General features: G+C 48.3%; 2 protein-coding genes across 2 annotated transcripts in view; one reads left to right on the plus strand and one right to left on the minus strand.

The window, feature by feature from the left end:
* Positions 1-448: 448 nt before the first annotated feature.
* Positions 449-5,107, minus strand: Tmem79 (transmembrane protein 79). The gene is made up of 4 exons (XM_055625298.1): positions 5,049-5,107; positions 3,585-4,552; positions 3,150-3,363; positions 449-1,367 (listed from the first exon to the last, which is right to left on the minus strand). The coding sequence occupies exons 2-4, from the start codon at positions 4,342-4,344 to the stop codon at positions 1,154-1,156; spliced, it is 1,188 nt and encodes a 395-aa protein (XP_055481273.1). The 5' UTR covers positions 4,345-4,552; positions 5,049-5,107; the 3' UTR covers positions 449-1,153.
* A 2,312-nt stretch (positions 5,108-7,419) lies between these two features.
* Smg5 (SMG5 nonsense mediated mRNA decay factor) overlaps positions 7,420-14,813 on the plus strand; it is a 28,379-nt gene continuing 20,985 nt past the window's right edge. The window contains exons 1-4 of the mRNA XM_055625427.1: positions 7,420-7,644; positions 13,581-13,679; positions 14,168-14,291; positions 14,637-14,793. Of these exons, the coding sequence (XP_055481402.1) occupies positions 7,571-7,644; positions 13,581-13,679; positions 14,168-14,291; positions 14,637-14,793 (454 nt within the window). The 5' untranslated portion in view covers positions 7,420-7,570. The remainder of the gene's footprint in view (positions 7,645-13,580; positions 13,680-14,167; positions 14,292-14,636; positions 14,794-14,813) is intronic.

Consider the following 14,813-nt stretch of genomic DNA (forward strand, 5'->3'; position numbering starts at 1 on the left):
GAGTCCAATCTCTGTCTAATGTATTTTATTACATTTGAGAGTGTTTTGCTTGCTTGTGTGAAAATGCACGGTATGTGGTGTGTGTGTGTGTGTGTGATGCCTGTGGAGGTCACTAGATCCCAGTTCGAGGATGTTGTTAATGGAAATGGAACCAGAGTCCTTTGCAAGGGCAACAAGTACTCTTACTTGCTAAGCCGTCTTTCTAGCCCAGATTCCAGTCTTAATGTGTGAATGCTGTAGGACTGGTTTAGGACAGTTTCAGTAAATAGGAAGACCCAAAGATTGGCGTGGAAGGCAGTTTCTCTCTGGGAGCCTGTTTTCTCACCAGTCCTAGTGGTCTCTCTCCAAGGCTCCTGACAACCACCCTCCACCCCTTGGTGCTAAGAGGTCACTTGTGCCCTGGGGTGGCAGGGCGTGGGGGATGTAGCAGAAAGAAAGAGCCACGGGAGGCTGGCAGTGATTTATTACATTCTCACATATATACCCTGGGCTAACAGCCACTCCACCATCCCAGCCACCATGTAAGTACATACAGTTCTTATGCAGGTTTCATCTCTCTGCCCCTTCCCACCTTTACAGTAAGACAGTGGGACTTCTCTGAAGTTTGAAAAGTGGAAGGATACAGAGACCCATGAAGGTTGGGAGAGAGAAGGCAGTAGCTATAATAGTCTTGACTGAGGCAAAGAGTCTTGAGGCCAGTGGTACAGGGTCTTGAACCCAGGCCCCCTAGGAAGGTTTTCACCAAATGTCAAAGTCTTTATATGACGTGATACCAACCTCTACCCTTGGCCTTTGGCAGTTTTTCCATCTCCTTGACTCTCACCTAGACAACTGGCATGGATAGTTCACGCGTGTGGCTTCAGCTCTTCACCCCTGACCCACAGGAAGCTGGGGAGTGAGGTAGCTGTCCAGCTTAGCTCCTGGGGCATGGTGTGAAGCTGCAAAGGAAGAGTGCTTCTCCAGTCTCTCCCTGGGGCACTCATGCTCTAGGCGTAAAGCAGCAGCTAGGAGAGAATAGGGGTACCTGGGTCCCCCTGCGTGGGACCCTATGGGGAAGGTTCCTCACATTAAAGGTCCATTGCCTGGGCAAAGGCCAGGCCTGCAACTGTTTCAGGGAAGTGCTTAAAAGCCCCCTGCACAGCTCTAGGATGGTTCAGCCCCATGAGCGGGGCCTGTAGTCGGAGATAGATCGAACATGGTCCGGATAGTCCAAGCGGCTCTCGGAGGCAGTGAGCATGCGTTCTGGCTCCACCACGAACATGTAATAGAGGTTCCACACCAGCATGGCCAACAGAGGCAGGAAAGTCAGCCCATAGCCAAAACCTCGGAATGAGCGGCCCACCGCAAAGGTCAGCCAGTATATCAGCCTGTGGAAACATGACAAGGGCCCAGCCAATTGGTCAGTAGACAGCAAGAGGAAGATGGGAATGGTTGCCAAGGCTGGTTCTGCTGCAAAAGCCCAGTTTATATGTTTGTTTACAACGTAAACTGAACTGCATCAACGTCTCACCTTACTCTCAACTGTTCTGTTTGTGACTTTTTAGTTGGTTTTTGAGTCAGAGTCTCACTGTATAGCCCTGAATGGCCTCCAACATACACTGATTCTTCTGCCTTAGCTCCCTAGTACTGCTGGGGTTACAGGCCTTCGTTAAGGCTGGTCTCATTCTAAGACATGGCCAGTGTGTTCCATATTTACCCTTTGCAGATAAGAAACCAAGATCCTGATGGGTGTCTTAATCCCAGCACTCAGGAGTCAAAGGCAGGCGAATCCATGAGGTTGAGGCCATCCTGGTCTACACAGTGTTCCGGGCCAGCCAGGGCTCTCTATGTACAGATTCTGTCTCAAACAAAACAAAACAAAAGCTCACTTTTAATGTTCAACAGGCTGAGGCCAGCCTGATTTACACATCTTAAGGCTACTGTCTCCATGAAATAAAATCAAAGTCCCTGATAACTCCAAACCAAATGAGAAGAAGAAAGAAGCCATGAGAGTGAGCTGGCCTCTTTGTGAAGAGGTTAGCGCTCTTAACCCAGGCTCTGTTCACCGACAAGCCCATTTCCTCTCCAGAGAGCAAAGGGATCAGAGCCATTCAACCTCTAGAGGAGGCCGTTTTCTGTGTAGGCCCTGATTTATTGTCCAGTGTCTGAATCATGAAGGTCAACGTCAGGGCAGTTCACTTATTTGTCTCATTTTGTGCCCTGAGACAAGGTCATAGTTCTGCCGTGCAGGTTGAACACGCTATGCAGTTGGGGCCAGTGTGAACTCTTGGCAGCCCTTTCACCTCAGCTTCCTAAGTACTGTGATTGCAGGCCTGCATGAGCCACTACATCAGATTTTAGCACTGTCTAAGGAAGAACTTCCTAGTCATTAAAACTCAACACTGATGAGGGAGGGGACTACAGCTGGGATACAAAGTGAATAAACTGTAACTTACACAAAAAAATAAAATTAAAAAAAAAAAAAACACCTCAAAACAGGAAAGGGGTGTGATGGCACTTGAGCAGCTGAGACAGGAGGATTGCCAAGAGTTTCTATCTAGGCTGCACGATGAGATGGTGACTGTCTCAAACAAAATAAAACAGAAAATGCTCCACATTTTGTGTTCAGCAATTTTTTTTTTGTTTGTTTGTTTTTGGGTTTGGTTTTGGCTTCTCTGTGTTATAGTCCTGGCTGTTCTGAAACTCACTCTAGACCAGGCTGGCTTTGAACTCAGAGATCCACCTGCCTCTGCATCCCGAATGCTGGGGTTACAGGCACGCTCCGCCGCACCCCACTGCTTTCACCAATTTTTAAAGCTACTTGAATGGAATGTTGTAAGCTAGGTGTTGCCTCAGTGGACACACTAAATGACAAATGAGGTTAGGGTGGTTGGTGCTGTGCTTAGATGTGTGAAGCAATGGATTCAACCCTCTGTACTAAAATAAATTATAGTCAATAGCTCCCCACTGCCATGCCTCTGAAACCAACTTCTGAAAGAGAGGAAGACAGGAGCCACCACCACTACCCAGTGAAACTCAAGAGACAGAGTGGACTCATCACGACATGGTACACAGCCAGAACCAGCCCCTACACCACACTCCCATCCCCGACCTCAGGTCTCCAGAGGCCATGGAGAGGTACCCCCATGCCTACCCTCGCCCCAACTCACCGAGATATGGCAAACAAACCGGTGAGCAGGGGGAGCAGCTTGAGCGTGTCCTGCGGCAGGTAGGTGGACAGCACAGCCAGGTTGAAGAAGTAGAGGATGAAGAGCTGCACGGACTGAGCCACGTACTGCCGGTGGATCTCCACTTCTCGCCTTGGCTCCCCGAAGGGTCGAAGAGCAGAAAAGCATAACAGGCTCAGCCCATACACAAGGAGCCCTGGCAGGGAGGAAGCACGCAGGGTCACAAAAGGCAGGAGGGCTGGGATGGGTCTCTCAGAAGATGGCTCTTGGGTCAGGGTTACAGAGAAGACACAAGTGCTCCCTGGAGAAGAGGCAGAGAGTGGCAGATTGGGGATGCCCCGAGTGGTTCCAGCAGAATGAAGAGAAACCACCCCCATCCAAGCCTCTCTAGTCCATTTCTTCACAGCCCAGACTCACCTAACACGATGGGGAAGGTGGCAAAGACCCCACAGCGTAGGGTGTAGACCAGGCGGGAGCTCATGGTGGGCAGCCTCGGGGCATCGAAGGGCAGGAAGGCATAGGCTCCGTACAGCAGGCAGGGGAAGAAGACGAGGGCGGCCACCACGGAGGCTACAGCTCTCAGCACCTCGCGGCCTCCACAGCTCCCACAGCCCCCGCAGGACCGGCTAGGCGGTCTCACGACTGCCTCAGCCCACTTACGCTCTGGGGGCTCAGGGTGGCTGAGTCGGGCCGGCAGGAAATTCCTGTGCTCCCCCGGCGCCTTCTCCCGATGCACGATTCGCTCCTCCTGCGGCTCCCGCTCTATGCAGTGCAGGTCAATGGGCACGAAGGCCCTAACCGTCTTCTCAAGGAGCAGGTTGGTGTCATCTTTGAATGGTTCCTCCGACTTAGTGGGTGCTTCCGACTCCAGGGGCTCTGGTTCAATGTCTCGCCAACCCGGGGGATCCGGAAGTGGGGCGCTGGGATGAGGGTCAGTTCCCCAGGGCAGAGTGGCGGCCTCACTTATTGTGCTGTCTGGACCATCCTCCGGCCCCTCTCTGACTATAGGAGAACCAACTGAAGACCCCACTCTGAGGGACTCGGCTCCAGGGGACTCAGTACTGCCCTCTTCCTCTGGCTGCCGGCCAGGGGCCACTAAAGCCTGCGGTGGGCTCTTCTCTGCAGCCTCCTCCGGTTCCTTCATTTCCAGCAGGGCTAGTGTCTCCGGTTCTGTCATTGTGAAGCTTCAGTTCTGAGGTCTACCACAAGGCGAAATCATCCTAAAGGGAGTGGGGAAGCTCTGGGAAAATACCTTGTCTTCTGGCCTTAGGACAGTTTCCCAGACGTAGAACTGGCCAGAGCAGCTGAGCAGCCGTCCCTGTGGGACTCTTGGGAGCACGCAGTGTGGAGGAAGGTGTTGAAACAGAGAGGCGGGCAGCAGAGGACTGAAATGGAGGCACACTTTCAAAATAAATGTCATCCAGCAGGACAAGGGTGAAGCAAGGGCCACAAGCCCTGGCAGCTGTGGCCACACCTGCCTTTACTCTCTCCACCAAAACTCCTGGATTCATGGCCACCCCAGCTAAGAGCTTCTTTACAAGGGAGGATCATCCTACAGAGAAACTGTCCCTTCACCCTTCCACCTGCCCTTTGCCCTGCAGAGCCCTGCCTGGAACTCTTGGCGGCTGATACCAGTTGCCAACGCTGGGTTCCTTCGTCTTCCTTCCAGGAGCCAGTCCTTTTCTAAACTTCCCCCCTTGCCAGTCTCCCGCAATTCAACCCGGCCGGGCTTCACTCAGACCGTCAGTCTACCATGGCTGTCCTCTTGTCTTTCTTCCCCACCAACCCTCCAGCTCACTGCTTCTGGATAGGGCTCTTTCTCTTGGTCTGCCTCTAGGGCCCCTCCTACCCCTGCCCTTTGGACCCATGATACCCTCTTACTTTACATCAGCAGAGAGGTGGAGGATCCCCGGAAAGGAACTGCCTAGCTCCTGGCTGGCTCTGCAAGTATTTCCCAGTCTCCCTCCTCTTACCTGTGTCTCCAAACCTGTCTGACCAGAGCAGGTGGGGCCCAGATTAAAGGCGCAGGCCCTGCCCTACAGAATCTGCCTACTGGGAGAACTCTACAGGAGGACGTCATCCTTTTTGAAAGTAAAGGTGCAGCTGGCCATAGAGGTGTGGACTTGAGGTATTCTGGGATGTGTAAGAGCTTCCAGCTCAGGAAAGCATCAGGGTAAAAGTGGGTTTATGTGCCAAAAGAGTGCTTCGAGTAAATTGGGAAAAAGATGACATCTGCAAGTTTGTTCATTCAGGAAATTCAAGTTTGTTCATTCATTGAGTATCTGTTATTAATAATAAGCTATTTTTGTGGTGGCACATGCCTTTAATCGTAGCACAGGAGGCAGAGGCAGGTGGATCTCTGTGAATCTGAGGCCAGGCTGGTCTAGCAGCCAGAGTTTAGAACAGCCAAAGCTGCATAGAGAGACCCCGTCCCCAAAACAAAAAAAATTCCAATGGACTAAAAAGTGCTAGTCTAAGCCAGGCGAGGTGGTGCGTGCCTTTGTGAGACAGAGGCAAGTGGATGGCTGTGAGTTCGGGGCCAGCTGTCTACCAAGTCCAGGACAGCCAAAGCTACACAGAGAAACCCTGTCTGAAAAAAACAAAAACAAAAGTGCTATCCTACTATCCTAGGCAGAAGAGAGCAAAGTGAAAATCAAAGTATCTAGAGGTTGGGGTAACAGACATTAAAAGTTCACATTAAATCAGTAAAATAACTTCAGCAGGGAAAGCCTCTTTAAGGTGATATTGAAGCTGAAACCCAGTGGGAGTTCCTTGTAGAATGCAAGTCAAAGGGCAACAGAGAGAAAAGAGTTCAGGCTGCTTTAGGAGGCGTGGTGGCTGGAGCCAGGAGGATAGTGGTCTATACATTGCCATTATAATGTGCATCCATACAGGACCCCGAACACCCTTTTACCTGACGTTTATGTTTAAGAAAGCAATAGGGCTGGCAGGAGGCTCAACAGGTACTTAATACCAAGCCTGATTTTCCCCCAAGGAACCACACTTCAAAAGAGGAAAACGGATTCCTAAGTTCACTGACCACCACGTGTCGTGCAATACATGCACCCACAAATGTACACACATAATAAATAAATAAATAAATAAATAAATAAATAAATAAATCGTCTCTGGCGAGGAATTCCTTTAAAAAACAAACAAAACAAAAACCACCCAAAACCCGGCTTTCCCCCAGTAGCCATCAACTTCTTGTAGCTGCTCAATGCGGAGTACCAGTTTTCATGAGCCCTTACGCACATCCACGCTGGAATTTCGGCTGATTTGATACTGTCCATGCAGTAAGAGGTGAGTTCCTGTGTGCAACAGTTGTCATGTCTCACAAATACTGTTCTGATGCAGATCTCCATTACGTTTGGCTCTTAAAATCTTTTTGCTGAGTGTTGGGAGTAGCTGTCCCATTTATTTTATGTATTTTTATTTTATGTGCATTGGTGTTTATTTTTTAGGTGTGGTGTCAGATCCCTTGAAACTGTCATTACAGACAGTTGTGAGTCACCATATGGGTGCTGGGAATTGAACCCAGGTCCTTTGGAAGAGCAGATAGTGCTCTTAACCACTGAGCCATCTCTCCAGCCCGTGCAGTGGTGTTTTGCCTGAATATGTCTGTAAGTGGGTGTCCGATCCCCTGGAACTGGAGTTTCTGGTTGTGAGCTGCCATTGTGGATGCTGGGATTTGAACCAGCAGCGCTCTCTGGAAGAGCAGCCAGTGTTCTTAACCGCTGTCCCATTTAGGGCGAGCACTCTACAGTTTATTTTTCTCTCCCCTGAAAACTTTAATTTTTTAAAATTAACTTTGAGTGTGTGTGCCGTGGAACGCGTGGCGCGGAGGTCAGGACAACTTGGCTGGAGTCGATTCACCTTACGCCATGCGGGTTCCAGGGGTCGAGCTAAGGTCGGCAGCCAGCGCCTTTACCCGCCGAGCCACCTCGCTAGCGCGCCCTTTTTAAGTTTACTTATTTTTTGAGACAGGGTCTCGCTGCGTAGCGGGGCTGGGGACCTGGCGCAGGCTGCCGCGGCTCCTTACGTCCTAGGTGGCTAAGCCTGCGCCAGGCGCCCGCTCCCTCTGACGTCATTGACAATGAAGTTCTCCTCAAGGACTTGAGAATAGCCCGGCAGAGCGCAGAGTTAGTTCCTGCAACTTCCCGGAGAGAAAACAATCCTTCGCGAGACTTGGTGGCTGGGTCACTCGTCCGGGGCTTGGCGGCAGCTATCGCGAGATTTGGTAGGTGGAGGAGGGACCATCTCAGGCAGGCGCCTCACAGCGATGGCGGCCGAGCAGGGCCGGCGGCGGTGGCGGCTCCGGGTACCGCTGGAGACGGCAGTGGAGGAGCCAGTGGTGGGTGGCGGGGGCCTGTGACCAGGCGGTGCCCCCAGGCCCAGGCACCATGAGCCAAGGCCCCTCTCCAGTGGAGAGCAGCGAACCCGAAGCAAAGGTCCTCCACACCAAGCGGCTTTACAGGTGAGAGGGCCGGGGCGTGTGTGCAGCCGCGGCGGGGAAGCGGGCCGGCGAGGGGCGGGGCCTGCGGCGGGCGGGCCGGACGGGGGCGGGGGTGCAGCCCGGAGCGGGCGGGCGAGCCGGGAGGAGCTCCGGAGAATTGGGTGGGTGGGAGGTTTGAAGCATGGAGCACCTTGCCGCCGTGAGCGTGGCGCGGCGCGGCGCCGGGCTTTGCGGAATTGGAGAGATCCGGTGGGAATGGGAGGCTAGAAGGGTTGGCCAGGCGAGGATGGGGGTCACAGGTGGAAAAAGCCGGGAGGGGCTAGTGCTCAGAACCCTGCTGAGCACCAGTGGGTTACTAGAAACAGCATTGACTGAAGGCCACCACAACAGGTTCGTGTCCTTGATTTGCCCCTCTCGCTCTGTGACCTTGGGCCTCAGTTTCTTCTTCCTTAAAAGGAAGGATTTGAGTCTGGAGATGTGGCTTGGCCATTCAGAGCACCAGCTCGTTTTCTAGAGGACCTGTTTCAATTCCCAGGATCCGCATGGCAGCTCATAACTGTAACTACAGTTCCAGAAGATCTGAAACTCTGACACAGACATGTATGCAAGCAAAACACCAGTGCACAAAAAATAAATCTCTTAAAAAAAGGAATTTCAGTTTATATTTTAAAAAAAAGATTTGATTTGAATACACTCTGAAGCCCTTTGTGGCTCAAATATTGTGGACCCTGAATGATAAAAAGGGCCAAAGACTGGTGTGTTGGCTAGGAACAGCCATGAAGGACTTTGGGTCCCTAGTGTTCAAAGCACCCAGTGACTCAGTTCTTCCTTCCTTACAATCTATGTCCACAGTCTCTTGTGTAGGTAGAACATAGATCCAGGAGCTGAGTCACAGTAAGATGAAGAGACCAAGCTGAGTTTTCTGCCTTTTAGTAGGAAGTGGAGCTTGGGAGTTCCCGTTTACCTCAGGCCCTGCTGAATGGAGGGTGTTTGCCTGAGAAGAGAGCTGGCACAGTACTTGGTAGTGAAAGAATCAAGAGCTGGTTGTGTTCATGTGCCCTGCCTGTTCTGGCTTTGTAAGCCAGAAGGTGAAAGGGAGGACAGGCTCTTCTGGAAGAAGAAAGGTGATCCCCTGCCAGCAGCCCCTGGCCTCCCGCTGTGGGTCCCCAAGCAGTCATCCCCAGGCTGAGGAGTTCCCTGGAGATGGCTTGTGTAACTAGTAATGCTAAGTGCAGAGCTGCCTGTCAGGCACAGCGTGGGCAGTGTATGTGGTATTTCTTACTTGTCTCCAGCCTGGGGGTGGCTCTGGACAGTCTTCTGATTGTGTCAAGCCAGCTTTCTCACACCTTTCTTTCACAGGACTGACAGGTTGAGCTGGTGTGTTTGCAGTATGTGGCTTAAATGTATGTATGTGTGCGAATGGCTTATCTGTGATTGTATTGGTTTTGAGTCGGGTAAACGATTGAGCCAGTTTGGGTTTTTTTTTTTTTTTTTTGGTGTTTTGTTAGGCACTGTTAATGACAGTGGTGTGTGTATGTCACTGGTGATGACAGTCTGACTTCTGATAAATCATGTTGTGGACTGTGGAGCTGACATTGAGCTTCAGTAAACTGGGAAAGCCCCAAAGCTAGCTGTCTACAAATAGAGCATTTTCATATCTTTTAAGGCTGTCTGAAAAAAAAAAAAAAGAAGAAGAAGAAGCAGGAAAAGGGTTGCTGGGAAATCTACAAATACCAATTAACTTATTAGGTAGTTAATTCTGTAGTTGTTTTAAAAATAATTTCTTTATACAACAGTGATTTGAGTCAAGACTAATTTCCATAGCTTTTCAAGGGGAGATTATAGTTTCTTGAGGAAGCTTATGGTCTGAATAGAGAATGGGAAAGGGGTGCAGAGAATGAGAAAGTGCTCTCAGATTTAAGCATTTGTCCTTGGAGCTTTCTGAGACAGGGTCTCTCTGTGTAACCTTGGCTGTCCTGGACTCACTGTATAGACCAGGCTGGATTCCAACTCACAGATACGCCTGCCTCTGCCTCCCTGACTGCTGGGATTACAAGCATGCACCATCATGCCCGGTGTCCTCGGAGCTTTTTAGAGTGCTAAATATTAAGGTTTCTTTAAAAATTGAGAATGTAAGGAAATCTCTGGAACCTGTTCATAAAGATGCAACACTTGGACTGAGGGTATAGTTTAGTGGAGACCCTGGGTTCAGTTTTTTTTTTTTTTTTTTTCCTCTTTTCATTTTCCTGGGTTCAGTCTTACAGCAACATCAACAAAAAAATAAAACACCTACACTCTTATTACATCTTTCTGTGGCACTGAAGCCCCTTTGGGCTCAGGAGATGTAGACAGGACGATCACTTGAGCCCAAGAGTCTGATGACAGCAAGATTCTGTTCCCAAGAAACAAACTCACCCTATCCATGGGACTAAGCTGCTGCCCTTGGCATTGACGCCCAGCTTGGCAGGAAAGGCTTGGCTCTCCCCTTTAGGTAGCCTGAAAGGTGACTGAATTCCAGAATACTGAGTTATCAAGCTTGCTTATGAGAAGGCTTTGATTTCCAACCCCCACATTCAGTGAGTCACCTGTCCCTGTGTAGGTCACCTTCTAGCAGTGCGCTGCCGGGTCACGCCGAGTGTAAGCCTGCTGTGGGCCGCCTTCTCTGGCCTAAGAGCACATCTTGGTTTGTTCTGGCATCATCAGTCTGTTTTTAGATTGCCTCTGTGTCCACAGCGGCAGAGCTTACTCTCCCTGCCTCCACAGCTGCTACCTGTCAACACGTGTTCCCCTTCTACAGAAGAGCCTACTTTTGGGGCTTTTTGGCCATGGGTTTGTTGTAATTTTTGTGGCTTTGTCTTTGCCATGATGACCGACTTGCCTCTTAGCTTCTGGTATCAAACACCTCAGTTATGTAATAAAAAGGAGGGAGATTAATTCTCACAGAATGCTTACCAAGCATTGTCAGGCATTTTATTTATTAATAAAAGTAGGTAATTATCACATTCCCATTTTATAGCAGGGTGAGCTTTTGCAGCACCACAGCTGTTATAAATGGAGATGAAATTGAACCCATGTAGTGTGGTTCCGAGCCTACAATCTTTGTGGGTTTTCTTGTTGGTTTTTGTTTTGTTTTGTTTTGTTTGAGGCAGGGTTTCTCTTTGTAGCCTTAGCTGTTCGAGAACTAGGAGATCCACCTGCCTCTATCTTCAAGTGCTGGGATTAAGGGCATGCCACCACTGCCCAGCTGTTTTTGTTTGTTTTGAGACAGGGTCTCACTGTGTTTCCTTGGCAGGCCTGGACATGGCCTTGATATAACTGCCCCAACTCCTGAGTGCTGGGATGAAAGTTGTGTATCATAATGCCTGGCTAAGCCTACAGACTTTGATAGGTGGACTTGCTCTATAACCTGGGCTGGCACAGAACTTGCTATATCCCAGGGTATTCTGGAATTCAAAGAGTACAATTGTAGTGCTGGGATCCCATGGACCTACACCCATTCCGAAGTGTCTTTTCATTTGTTTTTTGTTTCAAGACAGGGAACTCACTCTGTAGACCAGGCTGGCCTTAAATTCAGAGATCCACCTACCTCTGCCTTTAGAATGTGTATTAAAGGTATGAACCATCAAACCCGGCCTCTGAAGTGCTTTTTTAAAAAGTTCTGTTTGTTTTTTGTTTGTTTGTTTGTTTGTTTTTGTTCTTTGTGTGTGTGTGTGTGTATATGTGTGTGTGTGTGTATGGGAATACTTGTGCTATAAATACCAGAGCCTGTGGAGGTTAAAGGACAACTTCTGGGAGTCAATTTTTTAATTTTTTAACCATGTGGGTTTCAGGGATAGAATTCAGGTCATTTAGGCATCATGTCATGCTTCCTTCTCCCCTTTTTGAGACAGTCTTTTGTACTTCATGAATGCTGGGATGCTCAGTTTTCTTTGCAGGTTTTTACATTTATTTATTTATTTGTGTATATGCACACTCTTGGCATGCTTCACATTAAATTTATACACCGTCAAAACAAAACAAAAACTCAGAATTAGAACTAGAAAAACGCTTACCTTTATATTCTCTTTGATAACTCATTACCTGTGCTTGGTTCCTCGTTCCCTCATATTTAGCTTTTCTTGTTCTTTTTTTATTTTTAATTTTATATTGTGCCCACGGGTACATTTGTTTACATGTACACACACATACATACACACACACACTTAGATTTCCAATGAGAGACAATGTGTGTTTTGTTTATTTTCTGAGCTTGTCACTTCATTTAGTAGTCTGAGTCCATTTTTCTGAGAATTTAACTTCATTTTTCTTTAGAACTAAATTTTATTGGGGAGGGAGTTGGTTTTTTAAGACAGGGTTTTTCTGGGTAACAGAGCACTAGCTGCCCTGGACTGCCTATAGGCTAGCCTTGAACTCAGAGATTCTCCTGCTTCTGCCTCCCTATTAAAGGCATGTGCCACCATGCCCAGCAGTATTCCATTTTATTTGTGTACCTAATTTTAGTTACCTGTTCATCTGTTGGTGGACAATGAAGCTGATTCCAATTCTTTGGAATAATGAATAAAGTACCAATAAACATATACAAGTATGTGTGTGTGTGTCTGTGAACCAAGAGATAAGTGTACATATTTTTCTTCCAGAGGATCTTGATTATAGAGTTTGATTCCTTAGAACCATACCTCAGAATTGGCTGTAATAGCTCCATCCTCTCTTGCCTCCAAGGGCGTGCATGCGTGCGTGCGTGCATGCGTGCGTGCGTGCGTGCGTGCGTGCGTGCATACATAATGGCCATGACACCTGGAGTCATGGACAACTTGTGGGAGTATGTTCTCTCCTTCCACCATGTAGGTCACCAGGGTCAGACTCGGGTTATCAGGCTTGACAGCAAGTATCCCATGTGCCAGCACCAAATGCCTGATTTATTAAGATGTTTTTAACTTATGTATACATACGTGTATTCATGTGGGTTTGTCATGTGTGGGTTACAGTCATTCATAGTCGTGCCCACTTTATATGTGTGCTTGCCATTCAAACTCAGATCCACATATTTGCACAGTAATTGTTCTTATCCATTGAGCCATCTTCCCAGCCCGAGAATGTCAGAGATAATGAACACTTATATAATAGTCCATTCCACCATTCCTTATTGAATGTTTACTGAATGCTAAAGCTGTAAATAGATTGTTACATCTAAATCTTATAAAACTATTCTAAGTATCTGCATTATGAGAGCCATTTTTATTAATATGGTGACCTTTAAGAGGCTAGGTAATTTGTCAGGCATTCTGTGTCTGGTAGCCTGTACTCTTTGCATTGGGAGGGTTTCTCTATTTAACACTGTTGACATTGTGGGTAGGGTAATTTTCTTAAACGGGGCCTTGCTACTTTGCTCTGGCTGGTTTTGAAGTCCTCAATGTAAGTAGGTGTCCTGCTTCAGCCTTTGAAGTCCTGGGATTATAAGTATACCATATACCCGAGGGGGTAGTTTTTCTCATTTGTGCATCAAAAGATTTCTAGCAGCATCCACTAAATGCCAGTAGTACCTCTCTCAACTCAGACAACAGATAGTGTCTCCATCGTTGCCATTCGCCCCTTGAGTGGGACTGCTGTATCAGAATGAAGTCTGCCGTTGTATTTTATACAGCCTGCCTTTTCATTTTCCTAACCCTCTGTCTCCCTTCCCTTTTTCTCCCCTCCCCTTCCCATTTCATGTTTTGTTGTTTGTTTGTTTTTCAGTAGGGTTTCTCTGTGTAATAGCTCTGGCTGTACTGGACTCCACAGCGATTTGTACCTTTGACTGGTCTTGCACTTACAAGAGTTCTGCCTGCCTTTGCCTCCCAAGCTTTATAAGTGAAGGTGTGCATCACCACCCCCGGCTTTCAGTGTTCTCTTTAGAATCAGTATCCCAGCACCCAAAGTGAACTATGCATCAGGCTCAGGGGCTCTTTCTTTCCCTGCAGGGCTGTGGTGGAGGCTGTGCATCGGCTAGACCTCATCCTTTGCAACAAAACTGCTTATCAAGAAGTGTTCAAACCAGAGAATGTTAGCCTGAGGAACAAGTAAGCGGGAGGCTCCGAACTAGAGTCTTACTGTTTCCCTGCCTGTCTCTCCCAGGAGCTGTGCTGGGTATAAATAGATATACATTACCTTTAACCTCCTGACCTCATGGTACGCTAATGATTCATGAAGTCTCTGGCCTTCCTAAGAGATGGGAGGTCTTCATTCCATCAGCAGCTTGTTCATCCACTAGATCGATGCTATAAAAATGGCATTTGAGGTAAAGGGGGGTTGGCCGTGTGACAGGAAAAAAGTAAATACAACAGAGAAGAGAATATAGGTGGAATGAAAACTGTTAAAATTGTAATTACTTCCTGCTGCTGTCTTTTGGAGATCTTGCCTTCCTAGGCTATGTTCTGAGTCATTGATACTGATGTCTCTTGGGAGACAGAGATCTGTTGGTGTTGGTAATAGCCCATGCCTTGCCTTGGCTCTTGTATGTTCTTTTTCAAGGGATGACAGTGCTTCATGCTTGCTTATCCCTCCCCAGGCTGCGTGAGCTCTGTGTGAAGCTTATGTTCTTGCATCCAGTAGACTATGGAAGGAAGGCTGAGGAACTGCTGTGGAGAAAGGTATACTATGAAGTTATCCAGCTTATCAAGACTAACAAAAAGGTAAGGGGAGGCCCTAGGACTTGGAATGAAACTTACCTAAAGAGGTGAAGTTGAGGAACTAAGAGAGAACTAGAAAATTAGGTCCAGATCGTGCTTGGAGGTAGAGGAGCAGAGAGGGGAAGAAAAAAAAAAAAGCAGAGAAGAAAGAGGGAGTTATGCAAAATTGAAATGGGAGCTTGTCACATGAGAGGTTCTGAGAGGTAGCTTTAAGGCTGTAAGGGTACCTTGGGGAAGAAAGATGTGCTTGAGATCTAGAGCCAAGAACGGAAGCTTATGTCCTCAGATGAACAGGTTGGGGCAGAGGGAGTAGTACTCTGAGCTTATTTCTTTATTCCCTGATCTCAGCACATCCACAGCCGGAGCACCTTGGAATGTGCCTACAGGACTCATCTGGTCGCTGGCATTGGCTTCTACCAGCATCTCCTTCTTTATATCCAGTCCCACTACCAGCTGGAACTACAGTGCTGCATTGACTGGACTCATGTCACTGACCCCCTCATAGGTCAGTGACACTTAGAAGGA

This window comes from Psammomys obesus, unplaced genomic scaffold (assembly GCF_907164565.1).
Source record: "Psammomys obesus unplaced genomic scaffold, mPsaObe1.curated_primary_1811, whole genome shotgun sequence".
NCBI classification, from domain to species: domain Eukaryota; kingdom Metazoa; phylum Chordata; class Mammalia; order Rodentia; family Muridae; genus Psammomys; species Psammomys obesus.

Coding starts and splice junctions, on each gene's coding strand:
- Tmem79 (XM_055625298.1), bottom strand. CDS start 4,344: ATGACAGAACCGGAGACACTAGCCCTGCTGGAAATGAAGGAACCGGAG. Junction 3,364..3,584: donor CACCTTCCCCATCGTGTTAG/GTGAGTCTGGGC, acceptor CCTCCCTGCCAG/GGCTCCTTGTGTATGGGCTG. Junction 1,368..3,149: donor GGTTTGTTTGCCATATCTCG/GTGAGTTGGGGC, acceptor ATGTTTCCACAG/GCTGATATACTGGCTGACCT.